General features: G+C 34.9%; 1 protein-coding gene and 1 long non-coding RNA gene across 2 annotated transcripts in view; one reads left to right on the forward strand and one right to left on the reverse strand.

Moving 5' to 3' along the window:
• Window positions 1–1,693: 1,693 nt before the first annotated feature.
• The window catches only part of HOOK1 (hook microtubule tethering protein 1), a 71,431-nt gene continuing 46,443 nt past the window's right edge, over window positions 1,694–26,681 (reverse strand). The window contains exons 13-22 of the mRNA XM_047788868.1: window positions 22,713–22,800; window positions 22,561–22,621; window positions 20,484–20,624; window positions 18,375–18,468; window positions 16,648–16,682; window positions 16,035–16,117; window positions 15,337–15,437; window positions 12,512–12,613; window positions 10,534–10,602; window positions 1,694–4,016 (exon numbers count right to left, since the gene is read on the reverse strand). Coding sequence (XP_047644824.1) covers window positions 3,846–4,016; window positions 10,534–10,602; window positions 12,512–12,613; window positions 15,337–15,437; window positions 16,035–16,117; window positions 16,648–16,682; window positions 18,375–18,468; window positions 20,484–20,624; window positions 22,561–22,621; window positions 22,713–22,800 — 945 coding nt within the window. The 3' untranslated portion in view covers window positions 1,694–3,845. The remainder of the gene's footprint in view (window positions 4,017–10,533; window positions 10,603–12,511; window positions 12,614–15,336; window positions 15,438–16,034; window positions 16,118–16,647; window positions 16,683–18,374; window positions 18,469–20,483; window positions 20,625–22,560; window positions 22,622–22,712; window positions 22,801–26,681) is intronic.
• LOC125132067 (uncharacterized) lies at window positions 4,606–11,640 on the forward strand. Its single transcript, XR_007136128.1, has 3 exons — window positions 4,606–4,927; window positions 11,218–11,368; window positions 11,597–11,640. It is a non-coding gene; the product is annotated as an uncharacterized LOC125132067 (long non-coding RNA).

Here is a 26,681-nt window from a genome sequence, read left to right on the forward strand (position 1 = left end):
CCAAGTGCCTTCATTATTGTTCCACTAGCCCCGATATTTCAGGCACATGGCATTCCAGATGGGGAGGGAGAAGAGCTAGGGAGAGCACACCCATTCTTTTGAAAGGCTCATATCACTGTTATTCACACCTCTTTGGCCAGAACTTAAATGACCCCACTTAGTTAACAAAGCAATCTGGCAAGGAGTTATTCCATACATCCTCTTCGTGGTAAATTAACAAAATGAAATGTCAGATTCTGTTACTAAAGGAAGAAGGAGAGAATGGGTATTAAAGGATAAGTAGTCTTTGCAAAAACAAAAACCCCAGAAATATTCTGGATTTCATGATAATGCAAATTGCAGATATAAACGAGCACACCAAACAAAATCATGCCTACACATCTTCTCATTTATCAAAAAAAACCAACCATTCAGATGAAAAAAAGAATTAAATGTAATTTTTTCTTTGGCACTCTAAATATTGTTCTTTATTTAAATTAGCAAATAACAGTGCACTTGTACCCAGTAAAAACTGATCATATCAGACACAGAATCAGAAAGTTTATTTACTTAAAACATTTGACAAGTATTGTATTGTCACGAGACAATCATTTATTTAAAATAATATCCTAAATACTTACAAAAATAAATCAAGTATTGCTTCTATTTTTCGTGTCAAAGTCTTTGCCATAGAAAATAGAAAGAACCTTTTATAAACTAAAAATTATATTTAAGCTACATCAAGTTTAATAACTGAACACTATTTTCTTTTATGGTTGTGCTTTACAAATTTCCAAACTACTTTTTCGCAATGTATAGGTTCACAATAAGAATGTATGCAAACAACCATGTAGACATATTTTTACATAGAAATGTTTTTCATTAAATATACATATATAGAGAACCCAACACAATATCGTGACCTAAAAGCCACCCCATAGGGCTACATGTGCCACCATAGAGAAACAGAAGTAGATGTAGAAGCATTATTTGACATTCAAATTAGCACTCCAGTTATCAAAGATGATGCTATCTTAAGAAGGGATATTTGATTTAATGTTTCTAAACAAGAAATTAAACCTAAATATTAAATCATTGGTTCAACAGCCTTATTCACTGAAAAATAGAATGAACTTCAACTATTTCTCAAACCATTAAGTTAAACTGAGGATGAACATCACTATCATGTGTACAAACACTTTTTATTTTAAAAAAGGAAAGGAATATTAATCTTGGAGCAACGGCTCAAAATTTAAAGACCTTTCCCAAATTGGTCTGTGGCTTTACTTTATAGTCACTGGGACATTCAATTCCTTATCAAATAGATGCTGCATTTCCTTTCCCTGGTATTTGCACTTAAACTTCACAACACCGATACATACAAGCTATGTTTCAAGATGAGTATTTATAATGTTTTACCACCCACAGGGTGTCAAATCTCACTATATTAACCAGATGTGGAAAACAATCTCACTTCTGATCAGTTCCTGAATTTCCATATGTTAATCACAATAATAAAGAATTTTAAATTACATTAGTAATTTATTTAGTATAAATAAATATTGAGCATTTTAAATTCTATTAACTAGAAAAGTGATAAATCACAAAATTTGCTTCTTTATTGAGGAAAAAGAATCTAGCCTTAAATCCTTATTCAGAAATTACATGAATTAATTAGAAATTCCAAGTATAATAATTGAAAATTTATGAGCAATTGAACTGTGAAAATACTAATTTATTGAAATTGATGGTTTACAATAAATTTCATTAAAAGAGAGCTTGAAGAGCTTGGGAAATCTTGATTATAAGCAAGTAGTAAACACCAAAGAGATGTCTTACATTGACCAAAACATACTAAAATGCCATAATATTTAGAAATTTTTACTTATCATGCTATAATATTTCAAAGGCTTAGTTTATTTTACTAAAAATCACAGGCAAGCAAAGACTACAACAATATTGCACCAGTAAAGAACACCAAAATCTAAGAGGTAGTAAAAAGAAGTAACCCTGATAAAACAAAGTATCCTGACAGATGCTCCCTAATCTCAGAGACCCAAATACAGGACCCAGTTCTTAAATTTCTCAGTGATTAGAAAACATTTACTGGTACAGAATCAAAAAACCAAGTATCCAAATGAATAACACTGTAAATGGAACAATACTCATTTGCAGAAAAAGGCTAAGAGTAAAATCTAGAACAGAGTTCTATAGCCAGCAGGCCTAATGTGACCTACTGCCAGTTTCTGCAAATAAAGTTTTATTGAAATACAACCACACCCACTTTATTTACATATTGTGTATGGCTGCTGCTTTTATATTTACCGCCAAGTTGAGTACTTGTGATAGATCATGTGGCCCACAAGACTTAAAATATTTACTAAAATATTGACCATCTGTCTCTTTTACAGAGAGTTTGTTGAGCCCTGGTGGAGACATGTTGATAGGTATGTACTTATCGGAAAGCAATGGAGAGAGAAAACTATGAATGTCACAATATAAGGTATTCAACTAGATGCTAGTTTTATCACAATTCAATTTCTTTTTATATCTAAATCATCCTAACATAGTATCATTTTTGTAGCCTAACATCAAAGAACATTTCCAAGTTATTACAAAAAGATCGGTACAGCACTATCCAATGGCAATTTCTGCAACGATCCAAGTATTTTATGTTTGCACTCTCTAATACTGTAGCCACTAGCCACATGTGGCTATTGAGGATTTGAAATGTGGCTAGTAAAACCAAGGACTTAACTTTCTAACTTGAATTAAATTTAAATTGCCTCATGTGACTTTTGGCTACATCACTGGACAGCAGAGATTTTAACTAAATTAAAATTCCAACATGTAATTCTTAGAAATGACCAGAAATAATAAAGTAACATTTTTGAAAAAAAGACCTTGGGGAGAAATGAACTAAGTTCCATCAATTCAGCCCAAGACAGATTACTTAATTACTAAACAAAACAAAACTGATTTGAAACCGTCCCTCTCCTTCTTTTTAGTGAAGACACAAAACTACTAACACATCTTTCTTTTAGTAGAAGTCCTGATAATTTTTTCCTAAAAAACAATAGTAATCGTAATCTTCAATAATTACACTAAAAGTATGTGGGCATTTCATACAAAGTATGTATTTTTTAGCTGCCTCCCATCAGCAAGTCACCTCTTCAGAAAGTCAGTTAGTTTCTACGCCCTTAACATTTCAACCATGCTGTGTAGAAGCCTTTGTTTACAGTAGGTATGTACGAAAATTATGACATCTTCTAAATCTGAAAAATTTTCATTAGTGACTTTTACTATGGACAAGTCATTTCAATAGTCATATCTTCCAAATATATATCTTTCATCGCATGATAAAATATACCCATTCAATTACAGAATGAGGAGATAAGAGTTAACACCTTGTATTATATAAGTCAAAAAATATAACTCTTAATGTATGGTTCTCCACAGGCCCACCTCATGACAATTTTTTATATGGACCAAAACAATAAAATAAATAGAGACGTATTTTTAGATTACATGTTATGGATTACACATTGCAAATTAACCTAATTACTAGGACAACTGAAAACATTAAAATATACAAAGTCTTTCTGAAATAATTTTATAATACTCTCAAAAGACAAATGATTGAGATGTTTGCCTTATTTTATCTTCCAGTCACTTACACATACCCTCCCAAGAGAGATAGCTAATCCCATATTCTACCTGCAAAATCAGCTGGCAAAGTTAATTTTATGCCTTTTGATTTTAAAATAGCTGATATCCAATATCATAAACTTCTTTTCCAACCTAGTAGTTAGTTGAAAGATACAAAGTATTTTAAGGGCACTTCTGTTTATGTTTACTTTTGCAGTTTAATCAGCTGTTGTAGCAGGAACTTTAACAGAGAGATTCCTTCTGGTGCTGGTGATGTGCCGCTGTTGTGCTAGGAAAGACCGGGCGGGGGCACAGGCGCCTGTGTCTCTGCAAGTACCACTGCCGCTCACAAGTCTAGATTCCATCCCCAGCTTCTGGAATGCTAGACTCTGAACAAAAATAAACAGGTGACATGACAAATGAGGGTCTGCAAAGTGCTGTTCACATATACAAAGTCATCTAATCCTCATAATAATCCTATAAAGCTGGTGTTTTCCTCACTTTTATAGAAAAAAGTAACAGTTCAGAAGCTAATTTGTACATGGTGAGGATGCTCTTAAGAAAAGGAAACAAAGGCATAAACCCAGTTTCTCTATTATAATCCATTAAAAATGATTAAACATTAAAAACAGTAGCTTAAAATAATGTTCTAAAATTAAGCATGGGAGTTCCTGTTGTGGCTCAGTGGTAAGGAACCCAACTAGTATCCATGAGGATGCAGGTTCTATCCCTGGCCTCAATCAGTGGGTTAAGGATCTGGTGTTGACATGAGGTGTGGTGTAGGCTACAGATGCAGCCCAGATCCCATGTTGCTGTGGCTGTGGTATATGCTGGCAGCTGTTGCTCCAGTTAGACTCTTAGCCTGGGAACTTCCACACGCCACAAGTGCAGCCCTAAAAAGCAAAAAATAAAAATAAAAAAATTTATAAAAACAAAATTAAGCTTGATTATAACAATTAAGAAAAGTTTCAAGGCAAATTTTTGTATTGGGGCCATTACCACAGCCATTATGTGTGGATAGCACAAGAGAAAAGCTTAATCTCAATAGGTCTTCCTTTTTTTTTTTTTTGCCCACTGCATGCAAAAATTCCTAGGCTGGGGATGGAATGTTTGCCACAGCTGCAACCTGGGCCACTGCAGTGACAACTCTGGATCTTTAACCCACCACACCACCAGGGAACTCCTGATCAATGGTTCTTGAAGTGTGGTCCCTGGATTAACATCTGTGCAACTGGGAACTTAAAAGTGCAAATTATACCTATGGATTTTACGTAGACCCAGTGAATAAGAAGCTCTGTAGGTAAGTCCAATAATTTGTGTTTTAACAAGTCTTCTGATGCATGCCCAAGTTTGAGAAACACAGAAAAGTTCCAATTTACCAGTCTATCTACATACTGATATATGACAAATTATTGTAGTTGTGGCTGTTGGGTTTTTTTTTACTAAGGCAAGTCACTACTCTCTCACTAGACCTCATAACAGTTTTACTGAACTTATTAGCATCACTAGTAACTAGTGAAATATACAATATAGTAAATGCTCAAAAAATACAGGTTGAAAAATGATTAAATAATATATTATTTGGTGCTAATATCTTTGATGAATTATATATCAAGAGGCCAAAAAGTAACAAAGAAAATAATACACTGTTCCTGATTTTAACTAGGATGGCTGCCTAACCATGAAGGTTGGTTCTGACACCACACACAATTTCCTTCAAGGCCTTGCTAAAGCCAGACTTTACCAAAAAGAGAAGGGAGGAAAAGAGCACAGACAAAAAAACATGATGGCATGAAAGAAAAAGGCATGTTTAAGGAGATCATGTTTAAGGAGATCCAGTTCTATGTGCTGAAGCACAGGGTTCATGCACCAAGAGTCTATATTGATAATCTGTCATAATAAAGAGCAGCTGAGGTAGGTAATGGCTGTTATTATCTATGCCAGCTGATGAGAACACTCAAAAGAACCATGGACATCAAGAAAACATCCCACTAATGCTAGGGATGACAAAATAAAATACATTTCAAATTATTTTATACTATTTTCTCCATGTTAGAACAGACAGACAACTACTGAGGAGCTATCAAAAGATAACAAATAGGATAAACTGGGAAGTTAACATAAGTTAAAAATAAAAGTTTAACTTTTAGGGAAGACAAAATTAATAATGCAAGTACTATTTCATCTGAAAGCAGCAGAATACAGTTTCTTCTCAAGTGCACATGGAATATTCTCCAGGACATATCACATCCTGGGTCACAAATCAAGCTTTAGTAAACTTAAAAATTGGAATCATACAAGCATTTTTTCTGATCACAATGCTATGAGACTAGAAATCAACCAACAAGAAAAAAACTGCAAAAAAAAAAAAAAGAAAAACGTAGAGGCTAAACAATACACTACTCAACAACTAATGGATCACTGAAGAAATCAAAAAATACCTAGAGACAAATAACACAAAGATAGGACAATCCAAAACTTATGGGGGAGTTCCTGTTATGGCGCAGTGGGTTAAGGATCTAACCACAGCAGCCTGGGTCACAACAGAGGTACAGGTTTGATCCTCAGCCCTGTGCAGTGGATAAGGATACAGTTTTGCACCTGCAACTGTGGCTTGGATTCAATTCCTGCCCTACAACTTCCATATACTACAGGTACAGCTAAAAAAAAAAAAAAAATTTCAAAACCCACAAGACTAATGGGATGCAACAAAAGCAGTTCTCAGAGGGAAGTTTAGAGCAATACAATATCACCTCAGGACACAAGAAAAATCCCAAATAAATATCCTAACTTTATACCTAAAGCAACTAGAGAAAGGACAAAACCCAAAGTTAGTGGAAGGAAAGAATCATAAAAGATCAGAGCAGAAATGAGAGAGAGCAAAGAAAAAAAAAATCAATGAAAATAAAAGGTGATTCTTTGAAAAGATACACATAACTGATAAACCTTTAACTAGTCTCAAGAAATAATGGGACAGGGCTCAAATCAATAAAATTAGAAATGAAAAAGAAATTACACCACAAAAATACAAAGGATCATATAAGAGACTACAAGTGACTATATGCCAATAAAATGGACAACCTAGAAGAAATGGCCAAATTCTTATAAAGGTACAACCTTGTAAGACTGAACCAGGAAGAAATAGAAAATATGAATAGATTAATCACAAGTCCTGAAAATGAAAATGTGATTTAAAAATTTCCAAAAAACAAAAGTCCAGGACCTGATGGCTTCCCAGGTGAATTTTATCAAACATATAGAGAAACGTTAACACCTCTCTTTCTGAAACTATTCTCAAAAATTGCAGGGGAAGGAAAACTCTTAAACTCATTCTATGAGGCCTCCTTCACTCATTTTTGATACCAAAACTGGACAGACACCACAGAAAAATAAAACTACAGGCCAATATCACTGATGAACAGAGATGCAAAAATCCTCAACAAAATATTAGCAAACTGCATCCAACAATGCTTTAAAAGGATTGTATACCATGATCATGATTTATCCCAGGGGACACAAGGATTCTTCAATATATTCAAAATCAATATGATATACTACATTAATAAACTGAAGAAGAGGGAGTTCCCATTGTGGCACAGCAGAAACGAATCTGACTAGTTAGCATCCATGAGGATGCAGGTTCGATCCCTGGCCTCACTCAGTTTGTTGGGGATCCAGCGTTCCCATGAGCAGTGGTGTAGGTCACAGATGCAGCTTGGATCCTACATTGCTGTGGCTGTGGAGTAGACCAGCAGCTGTAGCTCTGATTCGACCTCTAGCCTGGGAACTTCCATATGATGCGGGTGCAGCCCTAAAAAGCAAAAAATAAATTTAAAAATTTTTAAAAATAAACTGAAGAATAAAAACCACATGATCATCTCAACAGATGCAGAGATAGTTTTTGACAAAATTCAACACTGTTTTCTTAAACTCTCCAGAAAGTGGACATAGAGGGAACCTACCTCAACATAATAAAGGCCTTATATGACAAACCCACAGCTAATATCATTCTTGATGGTGAAAAGCTGAGAGTTTTCCCACTAAGATCAGGAACAAGACAACACAACTATGCACATTTATGCAACATAGTTTTGGAAGTCCTAGCTATGGAAATCAAGAAGAAAAATAAAGGGAATCCATATTGGAAAAGAAGTAAAATTGTCACTGTTTGCAGATGACATGATACTATACATAGAAAATCTTAAGCTACCAGAAAACTACTAGAGCTCATCAATGAATTTGGTAAAGTTGCAGAATTCAAAATTAATATACAAAAATCTCTTGCAATCCTATACACTAACAAAAGATCAGAGAAATAAATTAAGGAAACAATAACATTACCATGCATCAAAAATAATAAAATATCTAGAAATAAACCTACCTTAAGGAGGCAAAATACCTGTACTCTGAAAATTATAATTTGCTGTTGAAAGAAATCAAAGATGACACAAATGGAAAGCTATACCATGTTCTTGAATTGGGAGAATCAATTTCATCAAAATGACTATACTACCCAAGGCAATCTACAGATTTAATGCAGTCCCTATTAAATTACCTATGGCATTTTTCAAAGAACAAGAACAAAAGGTTTTAAAATTTATATGGAAACAAAAAAGAACCTAAAATAGTCAAAGCAATCTTGAGAAAGAGAAATGGAGCTGGAAGAATCAGGTTCCCTGACTTCAGACTATACTACAAAGCTACAGTTATTAATACAGTATGGTACTGGCACAAAAATAGAAATTAGATCAGTGAAACAGGATAGAAAGTCCAGAAAAAAAAAACCCACGCACATATGGTCTAATCTATGACAAAGGAGGCAAGAATATACAATGGAGAAAAGACATTCTCTTCAATAAGTGGTGCTGGGAAAACTGTACAGCTACCCATAAAAGAATGAAATTAGAACACTCTCAACACCATACACAACAATAAACTCAAAATGGGTTAAAGACCTAAACATAAGGCTGGACACCATAAAACTCCTAGAGGAAAACACAGCCAGGACACTCTTTTAATTGCACCAATATCTTTTTTGATCTACCTCCTAGAGTAATGATAATAAAAATAAACAAACGGCACCTAATTAAGCTTAAAAGCTTTTGCACAGCAAAGGAAACCATTAACAAAACGAAAAGACAACCCATGGAATGGGAAAATAATCTTTGCAATTGAAGCAACAGATAATGGATTAATCTCCAAAATATACAAACATCTCACAACTTTATTTCAAAAAAACCTCCAAACAACCCAATTAAAAAATGGTCAGAAGATCTAAACAATCTTTCTCTAAAGATATACAGATGGCCAAAAAAGCACTTGAAAAGATGCTCAACATCACTAATTACCAGAGAACTGCAAATCAAAACTATAATGAGGGATCACTTCACACTGGTCAGAATGGCCGTCATCAAAAAGTCTACAAACAAAGTCTACAAACAATAAATGCTGGAGAGGGCATGGAGAAAAGTGAACCCTCCTACACTGTTGGTGGAATGTAAGCTGGTGCATCCACTATGGAGGTTCCTTACAAAACTAAATATAGAACTACTGCATGATCCAGCAATCCCACTCCTAGGCATATACCTGGAGAACACCTGAATTTGAAAAGATACATGCACCCCAATGTTCAATGCAGCCAGCACTATTTACAGTAACTAAGCTATGGAAGAAACCTAAATGTCCAACAGAGGACTAGATAAAAATGTGGTACATATATACAATGGAATATTACTCAGCCATAAAAAAACTCATTAAATAATACCATTTGTAGCAACATGAATGGACACAGAAATTACTATACTAACTGAAGTCAGATAAAGACAGATATCATATGAGATCACTAATATGTTGACTCTAATAAGCAAACACAAAAGAACTTACAAAACAGAAATGCACTCAAAAGATTTTGAAACCAAATTTATGGTTACTAAAGGGTAAACATGGGGTGGGGAGGGATAAATTAGGAGGTTAGGATTGACATATACAGACTACTACTGTATATAAAATAGTAACAAGGACATACTGTATAGCACAGAGTTATCTATTCAATACTATGTAATAACCTATGTAGGAAAAGAATCTGAAAAGGAATGGATATGTATTATGTATAACTGACTTACTTTGCTATACACCTGAAATACAATTTTTCAGTTATCATTACTCCACCAAAATTAAAAAAATAAAAATAAATAAATTTGAGTCCTAGAAGACTTAATTTTGCATTATAGAGATATTCACATATCTACAGAGACCCTGTATGAAGCATAAATGTTTTAGCTCAATAATGCATTTTAAAAACATTTATGAATTGTGCAAGTGCTTCCTGTGCATTAACTTAAAAGGTTGGTGAGTCATGAAATCAATTTAGTGGTTTTGAAAAAGTCAAAATCAACTAAAAACATTCAAATAAAATATAAAGTGAGTCTGGATTATGACAAACATTACTAAAAAAAAAATACAACAGAAAATATCTGAGTGCAATGCACACAGTCAGGGTAACTTTGTTGAATTATACCTAAACATGAACACAAACCAATTTGTGATGTAAGGTATATTTTCTTCTGTGGTTCCCAGTCAAAATGTTTGAAAAATGCTGTCCTAAACATTCAACCACTGAAGTTCCCGTCATGGCTCAGTGGTTAACAAATCCAACTAGCAACCATGAGGTTGCAGGTTCAATCCCTGGCCTTGCTCAGTGGGTTAAGGATTCGGCGTGGCCATGAGCTGTGGTGTAGGTCACAGATGCGGCTCAGATCCTGCGTTGCTGTGGCTCTGGCATAGGCTGGTGGCTGCAGCTCTGATTGGACCCCTGGCCTGGGAACCTCCATATGCTGCGGGAGCAGCCCTAGAAAAGGCAAAAAGACAAAAAGAAAAAATTCAACCACTGGCTAAATTTCAACTCACCTTATTATACCAGGCAGAAACAATGAGTTTTTCTTCATAATCACGGAATTTTGCTACTTTACATTCACTCTGGAGAAAGATATAAGGACTATTACAATCCCAGAAATAAATCAAATTTCTAAAAATGGAGTAACTTTTTCACTATGGTTATGATCAAAAGAATGTGAAGAATGCATTGTGAGGCAAACGAAGTAGTCAAAATGTAAAACTGAATCATGAGCAATGTATGCACAACACCTTTAGGAAAGAAAAAGGTTGTGACTAATATTTTAGGAATTTTACTGGTAGGACAGATATTAAACAATAACAAACAAGACGGTAACAGACAAGAAACAAATGATTCTTATGCCACTGTTACTTGGATCTAAAGAAAAAAGTAACACTTGCTTAGGTGTCAAAACAGAGCTGCACCGGTGGAGGAGTCAAAACCAAGAGGGAAAAGGATGTAGGAAAACATACCCCAGAACATCCTTTAAAATTTCCTGTAAAGCTTAGCACAAATTTTTCTCTCGATTCTTGGTGACTGTATACTCCACTGCCTGTGGCCTTATCTGCGAGCCACCCTAGAGAGTGAATCCATTTTTTAATTATTCTAATCCAGCTAAGTGTGTAATTTTGTTGAGCACCAAATACAGTTGGCTCAGAGAAAATGTCATAATCTAAAACATTTGCATGTTTCCACAGCAAGACGATCTTGATAGGAAAAGCACTCAGGAAACAAAGAGGTCAGATGTCCTCCTGGCTCACATCCACTCCAGGCAGACTTGCCTGAGAAGGACGGCAGACAGAGTAACCTCTACTATAGACATCAGCTTGCTTCTTTTCACTCTTTGAGGTATGTGTACAGTTACACATCCATAAATTAAAGGCCCATATGCTGTGACTTGACTGAGGTTTTCCTCAGAGCTCTAGTTAGAGGCACCATTTTGTCACTGTCCTTGTCAGGCAGCTACATTTCAAGCATCAACAATGGTGAACCGTCTCACTGGCTTTCACTGGAAAATGAATAATCAGACAACTCAGATTTCAGAGATTATTCAGTTCAAATCTGATTATTTTACAGATGAGGAGACTGAGGACTGGAGAGGAAAGGTGATAACTTTAAGGTAAGTTAACCATAAAGCTGTACCCTGGGCCTCTGATTTATGTGATATTTAATGCTGGGGGTATAGAGATATATAGTCACTGCCCTCAAAAAACACTCTGACACATGCCAAAAAAAATAATGGTGCTGTTGGGGTATGAATTCATGAGTTCAGAGTGCATGGAATCACAATGGAGAGATAACTAACTTTGCCTAAGACATACAAGGATAGCTTTATAAAAGACGAGATCTCTGAGTTGGGTCCTATAGAATGAAGAATAAATTTCTTCAGAGAGACACCTGTATCCAGTGATTTTCACAATGCCTGACATGGCCTGGACAAGCACTTATAGCCAGTGTATGGTAAGACTGCTGTGAACTCTGGATATTCAAGTGTTTAAGTAAAATATTTCCACTACAGCCTCTATCTACTGGCTCAGAAATAATGTGAATAAAATGGTAAATGAATATAATGTGTTTCCCTATAACATCCTAGATGATTTACAGGGAGAAGAAAAGGGAAGAAGAATCTGGTTAACTTAGGACCTTTTTAAAAAAGTGAACTTGATTTCTTTTTTTTATGAACTCTCATCCACAGACTGTTTAAAGGAACATTATAATAGCAGGACCCTACTAGAAAGAAGGGCTATCTATATGACTGGCTGTTTAAAGAGGGAGACAGACACAATGCAGCAGGTGTATAAACCTGCAGAGACCAATCTTGTGGGCTAGTGATAAGTGGCTTTGTAATAAGCATACTACGTGCTAAAACATGATAAGCCTAACTTCTAAATTCTTGTGAAACCTGATCATTAGTGGCAAATATATGACAGCAGTTAATTACTAGAGTTACACAGAATAATTAAGAGGCAATGCATAAAATGGAAGTTTTACCTCTAGAATCTCGATTCTTCTCTCTTTCTCTGCCAACTGCTTTCTAAGTAGCATTATTTCAGCTGATGCTGGATTTAATTTGGGATCTAATGTTTTTATTACCTGTTTAAAGAAAAAAACAAAATTTTATGTTCACTTTATCTTATATATCGAAAGAAGAACAGTCTATAAAAATCTGTGCAAATAAAGTGGAACATCCAGAAAGTGATCCATGAGCTAGTTACAGCTTGTTTTACAATCTAATCTGAATTTAAAAAAAAATAACATTCTATAATCTAGAAATGGTACAAAAATTCAGTACAAAAATGGGATATACATCCCCAAATCAAGTGACCCTTCTCCAAGGCTTAGTACTCTGAAAGTAACTTAGTCTTATCAAGCTTTGAGCACTGGGGTCTTGAAATAACCCCTTTCCACACTTACCTGATCTGAATCAGGTAAATTAAACATTTTTTAAAAATTAAAATGATTTCAGTAATTATATATGTTCACTGTACAAAGAGTAACACACACACACAAATTCTTGGCAACAATCTTTTTTTACTGCCATTATCTAGTTAAATGTAATTTGATATATAAGATCAATATAATACATGTTGGTGATTTTGAATGCAAATTCTAGAGTACTCAACCATACTTATGTAAATTACTAAAAAGCTGAGTAAAAACAGATGTTTGATCAGAATGTTGTTCAGTGACAAACTAACCATGTAGACAGGAGTATGTTGGAAAATCAACTCAGAAATAGGTATAAATTACAAGCAAAAACCAGTTTCCAAGAGTAAGGTCATCTGAGTGATATAATTACAAACCTACTTTAAAAGATCTACGTTTAATGAGTTAAGAAAATTTCATCTATGTTAACAGAGGTTAAAAAAAAAAAGACTAGAAAGTAGTATTCCTAAAACTTACTGTGTTCATTCAAAATGATTTACTGAGTGATAAATGTGGAAGGCCATGGTGGCAGGTGTAGCCACAGCCATTTACTAGAGTCAGGGCACTTTCCCTTAGAAAGTTCACATGATCAAAGAAGACACATCAGTGTTTAAACCATAATTTAATTAAAAAGAACATATAATAATATGTTGCCTCTAAGTGATAAAATTATGATTGTGACTATTTTATACTTTCTGAATTTTCTATCATGTACATATGTTACTATTTTAACCTCTCCCCTGAATGTACAGGAATAAAACTCAAAATTATATTTACCAAAAAAGCAACTATTTTGCAAATGGTAATATTCGATGACGACAAGAACATGGTATTCATTGCCACTGCTCTAATTAGTTATAATACTTATAGAATATTGTTTAGAAATATGTGCAACATCTCAAAATGTTATCCTTTGACCCAATAATTCCATTTGATGCATTAACCTAGGAACAAGATAATAAACCAACAAAAGGGAAAACTTTCTGTATAAATATGTTGCCTGTAGCCCTATTTCTAGGAACAAAAAAGAAGACATAGAACCAAATGATTTCCAACAACAGGATGATGACTAGGTAAGCTATGATGTATCTACTAAACTGAAAGAATATTACGTAGCTCTTCTTATTTTGCAAAGGTGGCTCCATACACACAAGTGTCTGTCCTATTCGCCTAGCATAACCTGCTTGATAAATATTGTTACATTTATATAACATGACATTATTTTAAGTTTAAAAATACAAATCATATGATCACAAATCATATGTGATATGATCATACAAATCATGTGTATATTTTGGTAAATAATCACGGAGGTAACAGCCATTGAAAAAAATGCACCATTAAGAAAAAAACACCAAAAGGTTAACAGGAGTTGTCTCTGGTAACCTTTCTATATATTACCTATTAAAAACATTTATACTTTTGTTACTGAGAGACACCAACCTGTGGCAGACTGCCTGGGAGACAGCAAGCCTGCCTCCCTAGAAGTTGGGTGCAGTGAGCTGCCTGAGCTCTGCCCACTGAAATCAGAGGTTTACGCCTGACCCATTCTATCGCCTACACAATCCAGGCTGTCTCCCCTCATCTATAGCTGGACAATGTCAAGTGAACTTGAGGACCCCCTGCTGAAGAAGGCTGAGTCTCTGTTAGCTTGGGACTCTGAATAACTGCCCCTTCCCACACTGATGACTGGATTTTGTGTGCTCAAGAAGTAAACTCGTATCTCATTAAGCCTTGAGACCTTGGGGTTTGCCTGTTGCTGCAGGTACTATTTATACCTTAATTAACAAATACAAAACTTAAACACGAAAAGGGCAGACTTAGTAGTAGTATTTTAAGACTCTGTCATAAAATTCTGTTCTTCTATTCAGTAAATAGAAAAGAATAACATTCTCTGAGAATATCTATAGTTAATTATGAAACTATATTCATGGAAAAAAAAGATTTTATGAGAATAGTATTTACTGATTATTTAAGAAAAAGTAAGAAATCAGGAAAAGAATAATTAGTCTGGTAAACATTAGACTAGTCTTTAACTGTCTAATCTAGACTAAATGCTAAAACAATTTAAACAAGTTAGAAAAGCTCATTTTTCACAAAGGCAAATGTTCATTGTAAGAACTAAAGATTACATACTTAGTCATTTTCTCTAATGAGGTCATTACAATCAACATTTAAACTGTCCCTATGAAGCCATGTGCTGTTCTATCTGATGCTGATGAGTGACAGGGAAATAACATGAGGACTGAGGTGGAGACGCACCAGGAATCTGACTGGCAGGGCAGGTTAGTGGGGAGCAAAGCAAGGTGATACAGATCCAGGAAGAAGTGAGACAGGCCCAATTAGTACTAGAGTCACAAAAGCTAGAACCTGAAAGATAAGCCACTCACATTTCTTGCCTTCTCTAAGTACATTTTGTATCTTTCCTCCATTGCTTTCATATCTTCATCTTTCTTCTGAAGAGCAGCTTCAAGTTCACTGATCTTTTGCACTATTATTGAAAATAAAATGAAATACGACCAATTTAAAAAACTGCCTCCTCACACACAAAAAATTATTTTCTAAAGACTGATAAAGAGAATTTAAAAGAGAAATCTTTATTTCTTCTTTGTGGTGAATTCCTATCCAAAACTTTGGAACTACACCAATATTTTCCCGATCATTTTACATTATTTTTTCTTAAAAAAAAAAAATCTATAATCTGCCTTACTGAGCTATCTTTCTCCTTTCTGGCAAATATTTCAATGAACAAATGCACCTTACAATGTAAGCACAGCCATCCTAAATTCATTCTGTTTTAAGTTCATTTTAATCTGATCATAAATGATTTCATTTGCACTTCCATAGTATTAATTCTATTTTACAATGTTTGATACTCCTATATATCAATCAGTTCATCTCATTACATTTAACTTTTTTTGCTTTAAGATCATTCCTTACTTACTTAAATCACTAAAAATTATTACGGTTCTTATTTGCAATGTAACTATCTTTGCATTGCCTGAAGACTTATACACAGTTCTTGCCATCCTTCCACTAAAAAGGGCAAGTCTTCACAAGTGTGATCCAGGTTTTTACAAATACCTACCATTCTGGTTTACATCTGGCTGGAGGTCTTCAATGAGCTCCTGTTTCTTCTGTAATTCTTCCTGGACCTCTGTTAGTTTTTCCCTAAGTAGTGAAAAGAGCATGGAGCTTTGGAGCCAAACAGACCTAAGAATGAAGACTGGTTTCTGCCATATAGCATTTGTGGACTGTGGGCAAGTAACTTTCTGATTCTTCATTTCCTCATTTGTGAAATGGGAATAATACCTGCCAGATATTTTAGGAGTTGGTTGTGAAGAGGTAAAACTGCCTGATAAATGGTGGGCCAAAAAATTTCCCTCTTGCCACCCTTGCTTCCTAAAATAGTTAAAGAAAATATTTTATAGGTTAAACATCCCACATTTCCACATAATCTAGTTGTGATAGTTGTCTACTTTGTAAACTCTTTTAAGTGTCATTAGCGATTAAAAAATGTAGCAGTTTGGGATCATAGGCAGGTAGATTGACGGTTTTACCATGTTTTTCTTCTCACCTTGGTGGCAGTTGGGCATTAGGGTTTTTGCTTTTAGTAAACAACATCACAAAAGGATATTAACTTTAGAAGCTTTTAAATCCATTCCTTCTCAGATTTGAAATGAAATATCAGTTTTACTTACATATGAGCTTCCAACTTCTGCTTTAGTTTGCTGGACTATAAAAATTAGAAAAGGTTGCTGTAAGATAACTATTGTGACAAAGATAATTTTTTCCAGACAACAAATTCTCTACCTCCTTTAGAAGGTGTACTATATGCAATTATAAATGTTTAAAAAAATTTATATTTCTAATAACATTCTTGTAAAAATGTAATATTTTACATATATTTTTACTTCAAAGAAGAAAGGAAAAGGATAGGAAATTAAATTACGAAGAGTAAGTATAATAGTAAGAAGAAAAATGATTGATTCATATTTCTGAATACAATGAAAATGAAATTTGAACCTGAAGAAAAATAGCAAATGCAAGCTGAATGTGATATATTGAGGAGTATCAAACGTTTAAACACCTGAAGAGTCATCCATAGAAAAACATAAATTTTGAGGTTTTTAGACCTCCAATGAAGAAGAGATTTAAAGAACTAAAATAATTATAATAAAATTTTATCATTATAAATGCAAGCACTTTAATATTAACATCAAAATGAAGCAAATGGATTTTGTTAAAAAATAAAATTTACAACACAAAATTTCCTCTTTAAAAGAATAGGAATTTAAATTGCAAAAATAATTCTGTATTATCTGAATAGTTTGAAGAGCTTAAAGTACATAATCTAAAATATAATTTGGACAGCAAATAATTTTTTTAAAAAAGATAAATTTGCAATCTTTAAAACATTGCAATCCAAAAGTGTACACCCAAAAATGATTCCATCTTTGAAATATTCTCTAACGTGGCTTAAAAAAATTTGTATTAGAGAAGTTACAATACCGTATATATGCACATATGAGATGCCGCCATGCATGAGACGATTTCTATTTTCCAAGCCCCCAGGAAAAAAAGAGAAAATAATATAAAGCATATAAAAGACAGAAGGAAATGCAACCCTTTCAATCTTCCTTTTCATTTCTTATTTACTCTCCTTCTGTAGTTTTCTCCCCCATCAACACAGGTCTAATCATCTAACATTCTATTCAGCCAATATCTACCTAACACACATCTAGCCCTAGCTTTTGGTTGTTGTTACTTTTGTTTTAAACATTCCTCTCTCAATTATTACTTTTTTTTTTTCCTCTGTGCATATAGAGCTCAAACTATGGGAACACTGCTAGGTATATTCAGATTTAGGCTGTTTGATCTCTTTTAAATCCTTTTATCTCAGCTCTCACAATTATTTGCCGTCAAAACCCATTAGAAATGGCAAGGCCCATATGAAAGGAGGGAAGAAATAGCACCAATGTGTCTTCAAGACTGCTTTAAGATTTGTGTCCTCTGGAGGTAGGTGTTCTTGAATGCTCCGTTAGAAATAACTTTCTCGTTCTCTCTTTTCCTCAATTCTGACTGCTGATTACTCTCAATATAGTTTTTCTCAGGCCAGCCCTGTTGGGATCCCAGCAGGACTAGGAAGGCCTCAATTGTAGCATGCTTTCAATCAGGAATTACCATGAACCTAAGGGTAGTTGTCGAAGTAGGACAGATAGAAATCACCTTCCAATCCATATGATTGATTTATAGGCTCCAAGTTGGCAAGACAACTGCATCTATTATGCAGATATATACGGTATTTAAGGGCACCACAAATGGTAAGGGTTGCACTTTCAAATACAAGATTCACTTGGGCACCAGGACCTATTATGGAGAGTCCATACACAACAGAATTCCCATAATAGAATTTTAAGTTACTTACACTTTCTCCTTCAGACTTGGAGCCTTGTTCCTGTAAAGACTTCTGGAGGTCCTCAATCTGCTGCTGTAATTCTCGGATTCGTTCTTTGCTGAGCCTATTACAAGATGAATTGTGTGTGTTTATTTGTACTGAAAGTCAAAGTAGTTAAGGATCTATAAATGTGACTTTATGCAATTTAACTTATAAACTATGCATTTAATAGCAATAATCAAAGATGAACAATTATCTGTGGCTAGGTATAATATACAGTATAGTAGGCTGCTTTCAAAGAAATATACTTTAAAAGACATTTTTATACCTAAAGCATGTAATACGCACACATTAAAAAATTTAAAGTACTTAATGTGTTAGCAGCAATAGCACATTTCTGCACTGTACTAAGTGGTAAAAAAATTAGAGTACTGGTTCACTTTTCCTTCAGTTGTGTTTTTTAATGAATGGAAACTAAGTTTACTCTTCTTATTTCAGATTTCACAGGGTACTGGGAGAAGAAGGCGGCCATGATTTTGCATCCATTTCTTCATGACTTTTATTTAAAGAGACAGGCACTAGCAACTACTGCAGATTTTTAACTTGGCAAAATCTCATTCCTTAAAACCCTGCTTAACCATAACCTCCACTGAAGTTACCAGCAAGAGAGAGTTAGTTATCTGTCTGACTTTCTTCATTTATATATGATACAACACACCTGCATATTATAATACTCCATTTTCCACTGTTGCAGTTATCACATCATAATTATCTATTCACATGTCTGTCTTCCTATATTAACTCTATAAAAGCTGAAACACAGCATGTCCAGTACTGATAGTAAACTGTATAAAATAGCAATATTTAATTGTCTCTTCAGAAAGCTAAAATGTGGGAGTTTCCTGGTAGCCTAGTGGTTAAGGATCTGGCATTGTGGCTGTGGCTCAGGCCATTACTGTGAGTTCAATCCCTGGCGGGAACTCTTACATGCCAAGGGTGTACCCACCCCCCCCAAAGAAAGCTAAAATGTTATTTTTCTTTTAACCACAGGTGATATACATACAAGTTGAGAGGCAAGGTTTATGTGTCTTTAAAATTCCTGTGGTCTCTAAGATCCAATAAAGGTAGGTCAAATAAATCCAAATACTTTTATTGCCAGTATGCTATTTATAAAAAGCACGTTAACACAGTGGTTTAGACCAGACACTGGAGTCAGATTGACAGAGGGTTCAAATGCAGGATCTAGAACTTACTGGCTGTGTAACACCAGGCAAGTTATTTAACCTCTTAGTACCTCAGCTTCCTTGTCCATAAACAAGAGATAATCGCAGTTACTACTTCATAGTTATTGTCAAAAAGTGCTTAAGAAAGTACCTGACACTGGTAAACACCACATAAATTTTTAATATTAGCATTTTTGAGCATCTCATTGGTATCAGATAAGTACTGTTTGTTTTAAACACATTATCTGTAACCTTCTTCACAAACTGTAAATAGGTATCACCTCCAACCTGTAGCTGAGGACACTAAGTGTGAATTTAAGTAAACTGCCCAGATTAAGGAGAGGTGGGACTCATATTTGACTCCAGAATCTATGTACCATCTATATACCAGATGGCAGCTGAAAACCAAACTGTCATTTATTCATTTGTTAAATTTTTTTGTCATTTGTGAAGATACCTAAATGAAATTCAAGAATAAGCAACCTGCTTAACAAATCTGCTAAAAATAATGGGTAGTGAGAAATGAAAAATAAAAAACTGGGAGTTCCCATTGTGGCGCAGCAGAAAACGAATCCGACTAGGAATCATGAGGTTGTGGGTTTGATCCCTGGCCTCGCTCAGTGGGTTGAGGATCCAGCATTGCTGTAAGCTGTGGTGTAGGTCACTGACGTGGCTCGGATCTGGCATTGCTGTGGCTGTGGCATAGGCCAGTGGCTACAGCTCCAATTGGATCTCTAGCCTGGGAACCTCCATATGCTGCAGGTGTGGCCCTAAAAAAAAATAAAATAAAAAATTGAAACATTTGAAAATCCTAATTATTTTAACTACAATGATCTTCCACTTCTGCAGATTAAGATTTTGTGGTCAGATAATTAAATCGCTATTATTATCAATTATAAAGGAGTGTGTCAGTCACCTCTGCTCAGTTTCCAGTTCATTCATCTTGCGGTGTTTCTGATCTAGCTGCTCCTGAAGTTCTTCAATACGTTCATTCTCAGTACCTTCTTGCTGTAATCGAAGCATCTTATTTTCATGTTGCAGTCGAATAAACACCTCCCTTATGTTAAAAAGTAAAATTTGTTTTTAAAAATTTTAAATATAAAACTTTAAAAAATTCTTTACTTTTTAATAAAGAAAATTCCTGTCCATGTGATAGCTGTCATTTTAAAATATTACCAAAGCTTCTGAAAGTTTTTAAGAAAAAAGTTGTACATTGTAAGACTGTGTCCCAAACAAGTAGGAAATTTTTAAAGGTACAGGTATAAGATTATGTTTTTACATCAATAAATGTTTATTATGCAAGCCCCTGATAGTACGAATTATTTTACTTTGATAATTTAGAAACTATTCATATTCAAAGTAATAGACAGCACATCCTTTGAAAACATATAAATAAAAAGCAATAGATATACGAAAGTGAAGTTTCCCTAAAATTTTTAAATAGACTTTTATGATAAATGACAGATATATGACTGTATACTTTTTGCTTTTAGAGAAAATGCTGGAATTTACATAGATATGCTTTTAAAAATGCAAATGATAGGAATGGTAGGAATAAAAAAGTAATTCTCTCTTACTGCTCCCTTCCTAAATCCCATTCCCATTCCTCCAAAGCAACTAATTTTAATTAATCTCAATTTTTGTTCTTCTGAATGCCAGTGACCTAACTTGAAAAAATAGGCTTGTATGGGAGCTCCCACCATGGCTCAGTGGTTAACAAACCCGACTAGGATCCATGATGATGCATGTTTGATCCCTGGCCTCGCTCAGTGGGTTAAGGATCTGGCGTGGTGAGCTGTGGTGTAGGCCGGCAGCTGTAGTTCTGATTTGACCCCTATTCTGGGAACCTCCATATGCCGTGCATGCGGCCCTAAAAACAAAAACAAAAACAGCCAAAAAAGAAAAAGAAAAAAATAGGCTCATATGGCTACTTTTAAATGATTAACATCACTAGATATTACCAAAGAAAATGGGCGAGTTAGTTTCCAGCCTAACATGTAAGGAACTCTACCTTAAGAGCAAAAAATGAACAAACTGAAAGTCAACAACTTTATAAACATTATGCAAAGTGAAAAAAGTCCATCACTAAAGGCTGCATATGGTGATTCCAGGTATTTGAAATGTCCATAACAAGCAATTCCGTACAGACACAGAGTAGGTTACTGGTTGCCTGCAGCTGGAGTTGGAGGGGAGGCAAGAATGGGCAATGACTGCTGATAAGTACAAGGCATCTTTTAGGGTCGTTGAAAATGTTCTAAAATTAAGATAGTGATGATGGTTGCACAACTTTGTGCCTACACTAAAAACGACTGAACTGTACATTTGTAAACGGGTGAACTATTTCTCAATAAAGCTGTTTAATAAAGAGTAGAATCTCTTTATTTTACTTTATGAGGCAACAGTTTTATTTATTAATTACTTAAAGGAAAAGAAAACCATGAAAATATCAGATTAGTCAAAGACCTAAAAATAAAACGTAGCAGTAAAATAGCAAAATAAATGTTGTGTCAAGAGGAACATCTTAAACTTGTATTTTATTTAGGAACCTCTAAGACTTGTATTTCATTTAACTCCACATTAATCCTCCAGCAATCGACAGCCCTTCTCCTATTTTTTTTCTACTGATGTGGATTTGAATGACATGCATTAAAAAAGGTTTTGAAAAAGGAAATTCCTATCCACCCCAGAGCTGTCACTATAAAATGCTATCAAAGAGTTTAAGCATAGAAAAAGAAGTTCAGTATAGTAAAGACCATCATAACAACTAGAATATGTTACTCAACTAGTAAGGGAAATCTTATTTCTGGTAAATTTTGAAAGTGCTGTAGTAGCAAAGCTAATCTGATTTTGAAAGTCTAAGCATATGAGACAAAGCAATTTTTGAGCTCTATGGCTCATAAAATGGAAACTTTTAAAGGCTTAGAAATTTATAAAAGAAGAAATCACAGTTCTAATATTAAGTATGGATTATCAATTGACAAAAACAAATTTACCTATATTCCACTGGCATAATCTCAGCAGCAAGATTCTCATAACTTTTTGTAGCAGATGTATCTAAAACAACATCAACAATAACAAAAAATAGATTAACATTTTAGTATTTCTACCATTTAAAAAAACCTTTTCTAAATCCAACAAAATTCACCTGTTTGGTTTAGGTGATCCTGTTGTACTTGTGAACATCGAAGCTCTTCATTCGTTTCTTTCAGAGTATCACGCTGTTCTATTAATCTCTAAAAAAAAATTGTTTATACAAGCAAAATATAAATTACTTTACACTTAAAATAGTTTGTCTTAACATGTTCAATTGATAATTGTTCCTTAGTTAATTAAAAATAAGGCTGTTTTAGTTTTAGTGGTAAGGGCTAATTTTCTCTTGTATAAATCACATAAATAATAGACTTTATACAACACAAAGCTTGTGACTGCCTTGTTATTTTTGAACCAAATGAATGCAATTATGCAATAGAGTACAAATATGCAACTGTAGAGTAAACAAAAAAAGTATGGACTTGGGAGGCAAATGGATTGTGGCATGAATTCAATTTCACTTTTTCCAGCTATAATATCTGAGACAAGTTACTGACTCCTCTGTTTTAGATCTTTATCATCAAAGTGAGAATACTAATTCATATGCCCTTGTGAAGGTGTTCTGAGTAGCGGATGAGGTAACGTTTGTCTAATATCTAGAGTAGAGTCTGGTAAGATATGCTGGAGAACTGTTATTTCCTTCTATCACTGCTATAAAACTCTACTAAAGGTGATAAGTAGCATTCAGAAAGTATGAATCTGCAGAAAAACACTTTTTTCTCAGGGAGAACATACTAGGACTTCATATCATTAGCTATTTTATTTTATAGCCTAAAGCCAATGACAAACCTCTATGCTCTGTACAAAAGGCTCACGTTTAAATGATTTTCTTGGAACTTGAAAAACACTAACATATTATCATACTTTAAATGCTGTTATTATTTCAAATCAGTAAATGAAAACTTATTTAGGGGAGTTCCCGTCATGGCGCAGTGGTTAAAGAATCCGACTAGGAACCATGAGGTTGCGGGTTCGGTCCCTGCACTTGCTCAGTGGGTTAACGAACCGGCGTTGCCGTGAGCTGTGGTGTAGGTTATAGATGCGTCTGGGATCCCGCGTTGCTGTGGCCCTGGCCTGGGCCAGTGGCTACAGCTCCGATCGGACCCCTAGCCTGGGAACCTCCATATGCCGCGGGAGCGGCCCAAGAAATAGCAAAAAGACAAAAAAAAAAAAAAAAAAAAACTTATTTAGACCATTATGTGGTTCAAATCAACCTAACAATAAATGGGTAACTGATTCCAAGTCCTTAGGCAGAAGTGCATGGATGCCCCAGGGATCTCTGAACACTATAAATAACAACTACAGTCAGGCATGAGGACCCCTACAAATCTGGTCCTTCATAAATGCAACGCAACCACTAGCAGATTTGTCAAAATCAACTTTTCCAGAGCTCTGAAAATTAACCAAAGGTCTTCCATGAGGAACACCTGTTAAAGAAAACCTGTTAAATCTCGGAACAGTGAGTTTTCTGTTCTTCTTAACTATCACCTTCTCCCCAGCTCTGGAGTAGCCCTGAAAACCAGAAGCCTTTCAATCTTGTACCTTTGAAAAGCAGCAGCTCAGCGGCCAATAGAAGGGACACACTGGGTAGGAAACTCCTGCTAAAAAGCCCCATCCCTAAAGAACTGTCACTATTTAGTCCACACCCAGGAGAAGCCCCATTCATTTGTACTGAGTTGGCATTTGCTGTGTAGGAAAAGCCCTATTCCCAAGGCATCTGTCAAAAAAAAATTGATAAAAATCAATTGTTTATCACTGTAGCTGCTGGAGACTGTGATGCCAGTTAGGGCAAACAAGAGCCTTGCCAAAAGCTTACAAGGAAGAGCTGAGAAACAACAGATCCATAGAGGACTCAAAAGCTCTGACATATTCCTGGAGATCCAAAAGACCAGCCATGAGCAGAGCTGCGTACATGCCCAGGAAAGACCTGAGAGGGCCCCAGTGTCTCAGCTCTGGATAAACCTGAGGCCCTGTGCAAACAGGAAAGAAAAGGCAAAGGCAGAGTTTTAAACTGCCTAAGAATTGAGATGTTTTCCAAAGCACACAGAGTCCCTTGGCAAAGCTTAGAACAGTTATTGGTCCAAGGCATCTATGGCAATATCTGACTAATCATTTACTGGTTTCAATGGCAACTGAGTAGAGAATTCAGTGGCTGCACATTACAAAGACTTCACAGAATTAGTCCAAAAGAGTCACCAAAAAACCAGCAACAGCAAAAATCCCAGAGGTTGGGGAGAATTTGATTTTGAGTTGTACAATCATTTTAAATGTCATATTTTCTAGAAAAACACAAAACATGCAAAGAAACAGGATAGTCCCTGAATGGGTTAAAAAAAAAAAAGTCAACAGAGATAGTCAATGAGATGACCCTAGTGGATGGACCTAAAAGGCAGGAAAAAATTTCTCAACTCATTCTATTTGGTATTAGCTTGACACCAAAACTAGGCAGTGACATAAAAAAAAATATCGACCAATATCCTTTATAATAAAGATGGGAAGACATTCAACTAGCAAACTGAATCTAGCAACATATATAAAGGATTATATATTGCATATGACCTATGTTATATATGTCCTATGACCAAGTGGAATTTATCTCAAAAATGAAAACTGGTTTCTATCTAAAAATCAGGAATTCCCATCATGGCTCAGTGGTTAACAAATCCAACTAGCAACCATGAGGTTGTGGGTTGGACCCCTGGCCTTGCTCAGTGGGTTAATGATCCAGCGTTGCCATGAGCTGCGGTGTAGGCTGCAGACGTAGCTCGGATCCTGTGTTGCTGTGGCTCTGGTGTAGGCCAGCCGCTACAGCTCTGATTAGACCCCTAGCCTGGGAACCTCCATATTCTGCGGGAGTGGCCCTAGAACTGGCAAAAAGACAAAAAAAATAAAAAATAAAAAATAAAAAATAAAAATAATAATCAGTGTAATACACCACATTAATAGAATAAAAGACGAAAACTGCATGTCATCTCACTGACCCAGAAAAAGCATGACCACACAATAAATTGACCACACAATAAATAGAAGAGCTAAAACCATAGAACTCCTAAAAGAATATATAGGAATAAATCTTTATAACCTTAGGTTATCAATGGTTTCATAAAAACACAATAAAAAAAACACAAATAAAAGAAAAAACAGGTAACTTTGACTTCATTAATCAAAAAACTATTCTGCTACAAAAAAACACCATTTAGAAAGTGAGAAGACAACCCACAGGATAGAGGAAAGAGTTCTTTATATATTTGGGATACAAGTCCCTTATCAGGTATCTTACAACTCAATGATAAAAAGCAAATAATCTAAATAAAACATATGCAAAGAATTTGAAAAGACATTTCTTCAAGGATGATACACAAATGGCCAATAAGCATATGAAAAGATGCTCAACATCATTAGTCATTAGGGAAATACAAATCAAAACCATAATGATATACCACTTCATACCCACAAGGATAGCCAAAATTAAAAAGTAATGTGTTTGTTGGCAACGATGTAGAGAAACTGGAATCTTCACAAATTACTGGCAAAAATGAAAAAGGGTTCTTCCATTTTATGAAACAGTCTCGTAGTTCTTAAAAAGGTTAATAAGCATAGTTACTATATGACCCAGCAATATCATTCCTAGAAATATACTCCAGAAATGAAAATCTATGTCCACATACACACTTGTACATAAATGTTCACATATTATTTCTTTACTAGGCAAAAAGTGGAAACAACCCAATGTTCATAAAATGACAAAATGTGGTATATATCCATACAATGGAGTACTGTTCAACAATAAAAATGAACGAAGTACTGATACATACGACAATAGGGAAACCTTAAAAGCATTAGGCTAAATGAATAAATCTAGTCACAAAACATATTCTGTACAGACTAAGCAAATCAACAGAGACAGCAATACTAACGGTTGATAAGGCTGGGGGGAGAGGGGCCAAATGCAGAGTAGCTGCTCATGGGCACTGGGTCTCTTTTTGCAGTAATGACAGTATTCTAAAATTTGATTGTGATGATC

This window comes from Phacochoerus africanus, chromosome 8, assembly GCF_016906955.1.
Source record: "Phacochoerus africanus isolate WHEZ1 chromosome 8, ROS_Pafr_v1, whole genome shotgun sequence".
NCBI lineage: Eukaryota > Metazoa > Chordata > Mammalia > Artiodactyla > Suidae > Phacochoerus > Phacochoerus africanus.